The sequence below is a fragment of the Physcomitrium patens genome, chromosome 4 (genome assembly GCF_059467195.1).
Source record: "Physcomitrium patens ecotype Gransden chromosome 4, ASM5946719v1, whole genome shotgun sequence".
Classification (NCBI taxonomy): domain Eukaryota; kingdom Viridiplantae; phylum Streptophyta; class Bryopsida; order Funariales; family Funariaceae; genus Physcomitrium; species Physcomitrium patens.
Genome location: NC_143413.1, coordinates 21,100,809 through 21,111,138, shown reverse-complemented (window position 1 = coordinate 21,111,138; position 10,330 = coordinate 21,100,809). Strand labels below are relative to the sequence as shown.

General features: G+C 38.4%; 1 protein-coding gene and 1 long non-coding RNA gene across 14 annotated transcripts; one reads left to right on the top strand and one right to left on the bottom strand.

Moving 5' to 3' along the window:
• The first annotated feature begins 1,898 nt into the window (after positions 1–1,898).
• On the top strand, positions 1,899–3,074 carry LOC112281523 (uncharacterized). The gene is made up of 2 exons (XR_002969642.3): positions 1,899–2,189; positions 2,564–3,074. It is a non-coding gene; the product is annotated as an uncharacterized LOC112281523 (long non-coding RNA).
• A 482-nt stretch (positions 3,075–3,556) lies between these two features.
• Positions 3,557–7,347, bottom strand: LOC112281521 (annexin-like protein RJ4). Of its 13 annotated transcripts, none has more exons than XM_090250134.1 (9): positions 7,013–7,347; positions 6,572–6,671; positions 5,953–6,310; positions 5,676–5,821; positions 5,243–5,470; positions 4,884–4,958; positions 4,551–4,763; positions 4,313–4,402; positions 3,557–4,097 (listed from the first exon to the last, which is right to left on the bottom strand). In XM_090250134.1, the coding sequence occupies exons 3-9, from the start codon at positions 6,023–6,025 to the stop codon at positions 3,735–3,737; spliced, it is 1,188 nt and encodes a 395-aa protein (XP_090106260.1). In that variant the 5' UTR covers positions 6,026–6,310; positions 6,572–6,671; positions 7,013–7,347; the 3' UTR covers positions 3,557–3,734. The 13 variants fall into 13 exon arrangements, with proteins under 13 accessions (XP_090106260.1, XP_090106264.1, XP_090106257.1 ...); XM_090250138.1 differs by having other exon boundaries at positions 5,953–6,258; XM_090250131.1 differs by having other exon boundaries at positions 7,043–7,347.
• Between the last annotated feature and the right edge of the window lie 2,983 nt (positions 7,348–10,330).

Here is a 10,330-nt window from a genome sequence, read left to right as displayed (position 1 = left end):
GTTTGTAATCTTCAAAATATAATCATATTTTGTAAGAAATAAAAAAATCTATTTATTTCTTAAACAAAATGATTTTGAAAATATGATTAATGGTTTAATAAGTATCAAGTCAAAAATTGTTTCCAAAGAAACTTTCTAAAAGTAAGAAATTTATATGAAAAGCTAAAAGCAAATTGTATATTATATTTTACTTTCAATAAATTCTTGTAATCAATAAATACATATATTTTATCTTAATATGGTCTTGATTTGATATAATACACTATCCTTGATTCATTAAGATATATTATAATTAAAATTGACATCTGTTTAAAAGATAATTATGAATCTGTTGAAAAATTGAGTTAAAACTTTATGTTTTGTAATATCCATCAAAGAAAAGTTAAAATGATTTACTGGTTTTTAAAAAAAACATTATTCAAATAAAATAATTACAAAATATTTAGAATTTTACTGTATTTTTAAATTGCAATATAAAATAAATCCGTATTTTAAAACTTTAATCAAACCCAACAAGAATAAGTTTTAAATATTTTCCAAAACAAAGAACACAAAAAAATCAAGATTATTTGAAACATCATATAAATTTTCAATTTCTCAATTTTGATAAACAGTTCAAGTTTTCTTATTACATTTAAATTTAAGAAATAAAATCTATATAAATAATAATATTATTAATACATTTTTTCGTTAAATTAGAAAAAATTAAAAATGATTTTTTTAAAAAAAAAATTACTATCATGCTGCAATTTATAAGCAAATCATTTTTCTTTAATCTAATTAAGATTAATTCATTTAACCAAAGTAGAGAAAATAGAACTGGTGTCAAAAGGGCTTTGATTTCCCATTACCCATTAATCTACCTGATTTTTCTCAGAACTTTTTTTTTTTCCATACAATAACTTCATGTGATGCTTACAAATGTAAGTAATTTATTTTTAGTTTTATTTTCAGTTTTATTTTTGTTGTCAACATGAAGAATCCTCTTTGAACTTCACTTCTCACAATTGTACTTCTAACCAGTGGTACTTCTAATAAGCATCATGTACTTGCCCTAAACCTCCACCACCCACTTTGTACAGATATTTAATTAAGAAGAAAAATGTGACAGGAGGGAAGATGCTTTGGAAGGACAAGTCAAGGATTAGAATTGCCTTGAAGGCTGCTAATCTTAATGTAACGGATGAGGCCAAAACCCATCTGCATCTTCACGTTAGATGAGGACAAAATCCTTGTTTTTGTTGTTTAGATGAGCACATTTCCAGACACTCCACAAAGTAAGATCTGGTCACATGTGCAACAACTAACTTACTGCCTCCATTCAGTAGCATCCAGCTTCAGTCACTAGAAGCTTCTGATCCATCCAGAGTGCCGTCGCTATGGCGAAACAGTCTAACACTATGAAAACATCTGGTAGGCTAGTTAGTTGGAAGCCTAGAAAACACACACTTGTAGTATTCAAAGTTTTCCTTCAAAAAACAACAGGAGGAGGAGGGCCTGGTGATGGAGTTTGTAGGTGGGATCTTAACTTCTCCGCGAATCCTTCAACTGGGAATTTTAACGAGAGAGACTTGTTACCGCTGTGGTGGTGCTTCCCCAAAAATACAGACAACAGTGGTTCGGATCACTGGACGGCGGAGGGGACTGTGCTTCAGAAATCAAGACATAAGCAATCTTTTTATATCCGCTCAGAAGGTTCAAAAGGGTTGCGTTCTCCCAAAAGTCAGCACCGAACCAGGTGACGGAGCTCATGTGTATTAAAAAAAAAAAAAAAAAAAAAAAAAAAAGGAAGAAAAAAAAAAGTACTGATACAACGTCCTTGAGTAGGGTCCTCAAGATGCTCTACCGTTGTGCCGATCTAAGAGCAGCCGAGCAGCTGACGAAGGAAGCTCGTTGGGGAGTTTGCATCCCGAATCCATGGAAGAGGCCGAATTCCTGCGTCTGGTTCCCGGCTCCTCTGGTTTGGGGTCTTCTGAGAGACTTGAATGGCAGTAGACGCTGCGGTTTCAACTGTTTTGTGGGGTGGAGTGGTTGAGACAACCATATCTGGTCCATTTTGGAATTTGGCATCTGAGTTGCTTGATTTCCCGAATTTCCTCACACCCGAGCCTGTGAAGGAGGAGAATGGAGCTGTTGGGTGCACTCGGAAGTCCACCACAGTGGCTATCACTCATTGTTCCGCCTTTCAGGTAATATTTCATAATGTAGGGATGATTCCATCGCGATTGAAATTGTGATGTGAACCCAAACTTCAACATAAAGCTTCCAATACGTTCGCATATGCTTTGATATGCTTTCATCTCCCTTGGTTAAGGGTCATGCGTTAGTACAAACAGTTGTGAACCTTGCCTGAACAGTTGTCGATTCTCTCTATCGCTTGCCCTCTTGCGGTTAGGATGGAGCTCCTTCTCACTTTGCAAGCTCACTTCACTGTCGTGGATGTATGCTTATTTTACTCGTGAGTAAATCCTGTTTGCACATGCCGAGGTTTTATCACCAACCCTACAGAAAACCGTTAAAAGCTGCAACTGCCGTGTCCTAATGTTTTTGTGTTCGCTCGCAGGCGGCCTAGAAAGAGACTCTGGAAAAATTTCAAGATGTGCAGCAGTTGTTCCCAGCTCAACCCATCTCAGGCTTTGTGTGCACTTCCACCAATGTGTGTACAAGAGTTAGATACGCATGCTGCGAGAGCCAGAGCTAATTGAGCATATTCATCACGGAGAAGGGAAAGTTCGTGAGATTTGAAATGATCGAAAATTAGCGGAAGTGCTCAGATGCGCAGGGTTAGAAAGTAATCAACTGCTTCCATCTACTTCTGTGCTTTGTAGGAGTTAGTGCTGGAGACCTCTGATGAAATGATGCAAATCGTTACAGGAGCGTGCAGGAAAATTGTGTTCATACCCACTATCAACTGAGTAGGAAAGTGAAGTTTCATTAGATAGCCTTCCAAGATTATCTGCAGGTGAAGGTAGTAGGGGCTACTTCCGTTAAATTAAGCAATTCAGCTGGTTTGATGTGCACAAGGTTGATGGTTAAAGTGGAAGTGGAAATTGAAGACTGAACAAGTTTTTTTTTTTTTTTTTTTTTTTTTTTTTTTTGTTGAATGAATATGTTTTGGATTTTTGAAGTAAAAGAATTACAGACGATGTAGGTTCTAACCGTGCACCCTTATTCCCATCACGATTGGACTCATTTATCACCGACTTCCATTCATTGGTTGCATCAATCACTAAACAAAACGAACAATAGCTGATATCTGCTGTTTACAATACAACAAATGCTTTGGAACCCTCAATCATAGAACAATCATAGAAAGTCCCGAAGAGAAAACATGTGAAAACCTGCTGAAACAAAAAAACAGAAACCCCCGAGCTGAACTTGAACACTAAGGAACGATTAAGCATTTGAAATTCTTCGTGATTTGAAACTTTTTCCTTTCCTAACAAATCGGCATCAAGTACTCAAACTTTGCAACTACTGTCAAATATTCTGCAATAAACTATGTCTTCAAATCTTTTATAGATTGCGCATACAATGAACATAGAGGAGAGCAGAATGCCAATGTACAACTCTGGATATATTATTCTCTCTGTACAGTGGAGTCACACGCGCAAGGTAAACCGGTCCAGAGGAAAACATTTGAACGGGACTACTTCAACTAAACTTCAAACATGAATCTAAATCTCATGCTTCACACCTGTTCCTAAGGAAAAGGGTTAAATCTGTTGACTGAGTTACATTTGAAACGATCCTTGGCCACTCGATCTTGGACTGTAGTATGAGGCTGAACCATTTTGTGAGCCTGCAGATTGCTGAAGAGATGCGGAACCATTGGATGTTCTGGGACTGTAGAAGGACATTGAGCCATTAGAAGTCCTGGGGCTGAACATACCGAGGTCTCCAGGTCCGACAAGGGTGAGAAGGAAGTACCGGTAGTTTCCACTTGTTTCATTGGCAATCATATCTTCTAGTTTTTTCTTACTTTCATTCGCAAACTCCAACTTGATATATTGCATATCCACCTCAGCACGAGTTGTTACTACTCGAATCAACGCATCATCGTCCGTTCCTGCTCCTCCTAGTGCAGCATTTAGTTCCTGAAAGCATTTTATGAACTTATTTTCACACAAAAAGAAGAAAAGAATAAAAAGACTAAAAAAGAGGGGGGGGGGCATGATTTCTATGCTTCCCATACGTTCAATGCACTATTCATGACGCTTATCTGATGCTTTACCAGGTTGAATACAAGATGTTGAATAAGGCGCAAAATTCAACATAAGTTGACGAGTAAGTATTGTGAGTATGCGAGTACCTCCGCATAAAATTTTGCCGGTTGGCGGTAACACATCACAGTGTATCGAAGTGCTTGTTCGAATTCTCCACATCCCCCCCGTGTAAGAGACTGCGAACACAACCATGAAGATCAGCATGTATAGATGGTTGCTAACTCAAGTGAAACTAATAATATCTGAAATCAATATGAGGGAGCTGATTCATGAATCGTCCTCGTCCCACTCAATGACAAAGAAAAGACCGAGAAGAGAACTAACCTGCTCAAGTTCGCGACCGTAATGCTGATGGTAGTAATTGAATGTGGCCGTAAGCTGTTGTATGCTCCGAGTGCAAAGTATGCGGACCAAAGTATCCTCATTACCTCCTTTTCCTATAACCACCTTATGGAGTTGATGTGCATCATTTAAAGCAATGTGCCTATCAACGGGTGTGTTCTCGGGCCGATTACCACGAACCAGCGCTAACAGGAGCTGCACATCACCGAAATGAGTCCTGTCAGGTGCTCTCGTTACCAGTATCACAACTAGCCAGAAACTAAGAAATCGGAAGTACACCATAAACAATCTATGGAAACTCAGTGCTCTACTCACCTTTGTAACACTAACTAGTCGTTTGGGTGCTTCCTTCACCTTAGATTCACTACTACGCCAAAATGCCCATTTGCTCTGTCCAATTCCACAGGGATCAAGGCACTATGAATTGCAAATGTCTGATGACAACAAAAAGACGAGATCAAAACTTGTGAACTAATCAATCCCAGTGCCAAATAAAAAGATCGTCATTGCCTACTTACTATGCTATCAGCTTAAGACTGGCTAGACTGAATAACGCAAAACCGGAGGGTCGACTACGCTTATGCACAAAACGCACGCTAGCCCTGCAGTTTCCGAACCAGTGATTCTAATGCTACCGACAGACCCCGTCGGACGGGTCTAGAAGAACTACGAACCTTCTGAAACTCCACGAAATGTGAATCCGTTCCGTCCATGTGGTTTTCTATAGTTTGATTGAACATGGTATAATACGCTTGCTTGATCAAGTAGAGTTGTGCTGAATTCCGTGTACAGACTAACCCAATCAGAGAACGATCGGCCTTTGTGCCACCAACTTTCATCAATTCGTGCATAAGTATTGCATCACGCTCAGCCGAGTCCATCATCCACAGCAGTATACATTTCTACAACCACTCACACGATCACCAAAACCAGTGGACACGAGGTCCAGTTGAGATCCCAAAATACGAACCATCAATGATGCCTGCTTTAAAGACTTTCAGACGCACGCAAGGATGTGTACAAGTTACTTCTGGAAAGTTAACTGAATGTCACCAGTCTGTAAAGCGAGAATCCAGAAGGACCCGATGATCCCAACGGAAAACTAACCTCAAGCTTGCCACTAAATGCTGACTTAAGTCGCTTATGCAAGCTCTCCCCATACACTGTCTGATAAGCCTGTGCAATTTCAAGTCGCTGCGCCTGCGTTCTCCTTCCTAAAATTTCAATAACTTTCTTCTCATTGGATCCGAGACCTGTGTTCCACCCAAGCCTGTTACATATCTTCCATCGGATAGAACTGCGAGGCTACCTTTACAGCTTCAACCCACTGTACAAAAATTTGAAACCTAATTTGTCGAGAGCGAAGAGAATTTTTAGTACGTACCTTTGAGTGAACTTCGAAGCTCTTTGCAATCCTCTTGTAAATTGAAACAGGGTGGCAGAGTCAATGTCCCCATCTCCTACTCACCCTAGCTCCACCTTTGCGACTGTATCAATCTCTAAATTCTTCTCGAGTTAAATGTGTCTGTCTGACTTCACATTGGACTCACTGAACTGGAAATGAAAGAAAAGTTCAGGCTCAATGTGAAGAACCCTAATCTTGGACATCCTTGACATTTATCATTTGCAAGCCTAGAAGCTGGTCATATCAGGGCCAAATTCCGCTGCTGGCGCGCCAGAGCCCGTAGTTCTTCACTCACGCTCGCACATCCGGGGAAACGTCATCAGCAACATTCACAGACCTGTCTTGCATCGCGTACCCACACTTCCGAAAGACTCAGGATAGATTCACCAAGGGCAATAATTGTATTCAGATCCATTCTGAAAATCCCCAATGGCAACAAATCCTCAACCAGCACTAAAAAAGGCTGAGCCACTCAGCAAGTATCTGGACTAAATGGAAAAATTGGCGGGATTCAAAATACATTTGCAGTACGAAGGTGTCAGCGTGAATTCTAGCTCTCTTACTGGCAAACTGTTGTTGCAAACACACCGATGACTACCTTGTCACGAAAAAAAAATCAGTGATGGTGACGAGGAGGTTGGAGAAAGAGTATGAGACTCAAGCATACGTCGTTTCAGCCTCAGAAGCGAATTCAATTCCTACAATAACAAGAAATTGAAATGTTTTAAAAAAATAAATGATGAAAAATTGGACGTGAGCAGTTCAGCAGAGAAGTCCGAGACGCCGAAACTACGCACACGAGAAGACATGCACAAAACTGAGCCAATGCTAAATCCAACTGCATCTACAGCAAGTCGAAGCGCATCGGACGCAAAACTTCGTCGTGCAGAACGATCACCAAAGTAGCAAAAAGCGAGGCGAAAGGTTTCTGCGCAGGCGGGAGAGCGACACACAAATCTCCGCTACCACCCAAAAAACATAACCGTGTCCTCTACACGAAACAAAACAAATCAATGAGCGATAGATTCCGCAACCCAACCTTTGGCGACTCACTGACAGATCTACCCACCTACCCACCCACCGTCGCGGTAGATCCCTGACGCGACAAGCGCACCCCCCAAAAAAAGGGATCATGCAGGGGTAACTGCTCCAAGCACAATCGCTGAATCCTGAGGGGAAATCCTCAACTCACCACAACGAACCTGCACACAGAAAAACAAAAGCAAAACCATTACCCACTCACGCCCCCAGATACTGTCAAATCCGAAAACTGGGTACTGGCGCCACTCGGCTAGTTAGGCAAACACCGCAATCGAAAGGGATCACGACGTCGGGGAATTTCCACAGCGCTCACGATTTTGGTGGCTGCTCGCAATGAAGAGCCGCAATTCCGCAGCGGAAAGGGTGACGGTGGCTAGCGGCAGAGCCACGAGATCTGAAAAAGTAACGCAAAACAGTGAAGTAAAAAGCAAAAGGAATTCTCAGATCTTTTTTCTAAAGAACCCAGCTCCACGTATGGCCTCTCCGAGAGTGACACGTGGCACCATGGAAATATTTATTTATATATATATGTATATATATCATTCTTTTGTTTTATCCCTTTTCTTTTGTTCTGTTTCCTCCATTTGACTGGGTCTTGTGGAATGAGTGTGCAACATCATGGATGCTATGCAATCAACTTAGTTTTAAATTTTGCAGCATTGTTTACATAGTTTTAAGGAAATGAATTATTTTTAAAAGTATAGTGGTCCTCCTTTAAAGATTCTATGGATAAACATGAAAGACATGAGGGACGTTATATATTGGTGTGAAAAGAATTGAATCTTTATCGTGAGGCACATTTTTGTGCTTTTGATAAGAATAATGGCTCACTTGACATGGAAATATTTTATGTCTTGATAAGTAATGAATGTTGTAGATAAAAAGATATCTCACTCTAGTGGGGCCATGAAGTGACAAAGGGGAGTTTTACCCTCACAATGGATGCTAAATAGTAAAAGAGTGATATCATCAAATGAGGTTTAGGTTATGAAAATGAAAACAATGCAATTTGAAGATTTCAAATTTGAGAATGATTTTTACACCTAACTTTGAGTTTGTGAGGTATTGACATTGAGAAATCAAAGTTTTGGAACAGGTTAGATAAAGTAATAAATATACACAACATCTATGAGATTGGTGATGCATTTAAAATCTTGATTATAGTATGTCCAAACATAATTGCATGTATTTTTATTTTAAAAAAACCCAATAACAAATATACTCATTAAATATATAAGTTAAGAAAACTGTAAGAATTATAAATTGCTGTTCATCTAGATGTGGAGTTGTGAGGGTCGTGATTGTAAAATTTCCAATGGTGAGAACTTTGCTCACTTGCCCTGCAGGGTCATGAACATACAATTTCTCTGAAGATTTTGCCTTCATTGGTCTTCATGATCCGGTACCAAAATCTTGGTATGCATGCAGTGAAAATGGCTTTCACCTTGTTTCTGCTCTATAATTCCACTCTGAGTAAAGCTAGAGCTGGAAACTGCTTTTGTTCGAGAAGCCATTGACATCTCAAACTTCTTAATTTGTTCTTAACTGATCTTGCTGTGAAAGAGCATGTGTCCTGCTTCGAGACAGTTACAGTTCATTTGCGGATTTGTTTATTGTCATCCGCTTTTCACAACTCACCCAGGTCAGCCGTTGCAGACCTTTGGACTTCGCTAGACACTCAAACGTATGAATATGTCTAGTCTGATGCCTAACTTCGTCGCATTGACCTACTGCGTGTCTCCTCATCGTTTCCTAGGGAAGCATAACTGGTTCTTAATACGAGCTTCAGCAAAAGCATCAATTATCATGTTGCAACTATTCATGGTTGTGTACTAGAGCGCACAGAAACGAGGTCGAACTTGAAGATGAGGACGCCATGAGCAGGAAAATGATTGGCATCATCTGTGTAGTAAGACAATGTTAAAATGCTCCGTGCATTATTAATCGCACCTCCTCGTAACCATCATTCCAGTGCATCGGACGAGGTGGTTGTTTGAATTGTTCGTGCACGCTTTGTCTTTTGCTTCTGCCATGTCCGTAGAAGTCCTCAGAGCCCATGTCAGCAACGTGATGCTCATGCGTAAGTAAAACACCCCCCTACTTCTCACATTCCATTGTCACAAACTCACTCCAGATGCTTTTCCTACAACATTGATCTCATAGATGCCCCGTAAACAGTCTGAAGTTTACTTTGCATGTCTTCTGGCGCATTTGCCTCGAACTCAATCTCTCTGGATCCCATGCAGTAATTCACCGTAAGCACAGCTGGTGAGGTCGTTTTTGAAATTACCGAAGAACGTAATTCATTTAGTTACATCGTCTGAGGAAAAACAGTTGCTATAGTCTATACAAACAAAACGGTTCCACTGGTACGATACTCTTGCGCGTACTAAATTCCACCCAGTCTGAGTAGCTGGTGCTAACATCCACATACCCCTTGTGTTGTGGTGAAAGCATCTGAAAACAACACATGAAAAGAAATGATCTTAAACTTACATTAAAAAATGTTAGGAAAACTTTAAGAGTTATAAATATAAAATATAGAATATAAAATTTACATGTATATGTAATTAAAATTTTATTTTTAGAAAAATGTATAAATTTACAAAATAAAATTTTAGTTGGTAGTAAAAGATACATCAATATAACACAATGCAAGTAAAATTAGTGTAAACAGTTAAAAGAACCATTTGTTTATGAAAATAAAATAATGAAAGAACTGTTTAATTCTATCTCTCTCTAAATATAAATATATACACACATGAATGATTAAAACCAAAATATTTTGCTTTAGTAATTTTCTCACAATTTTAAAAATAAAAAACTTATATATAGAAACTTTTTATATAATGATGTAAGAAAATAATCATAATAAGAATAACAACAACACTACCAATACCAAAGTACTTATTTAAAAGATATTTATAAATAATCTAAACATCAAGATTAAATTAGATGTTTTTATAAAAATATATATCATAACCAAGAACTATATATATATATATATATATATATATCATATAAGTAACTTACTATGAAATACCACGAGATTTTACACACCAAATTAAAATAGAGTTACAAAATCCAAAAATTAAAATATTATGTAACAGAAGAAGAAGAAGAAGAAAAACATTACCAACAAATGTAATCTTGTTAATCAAAATTCTTTGTGTATATTGATGTCACACATACATGAATGTTTTCAACAAACAATGAACTGTTTATATTGATGCATCTCTAAAATGAACTTGAACACAGAAAAATTGTAAATAAAAACTTAAAATTTAAAACCCCTATAATTTGATATTTTTATTTT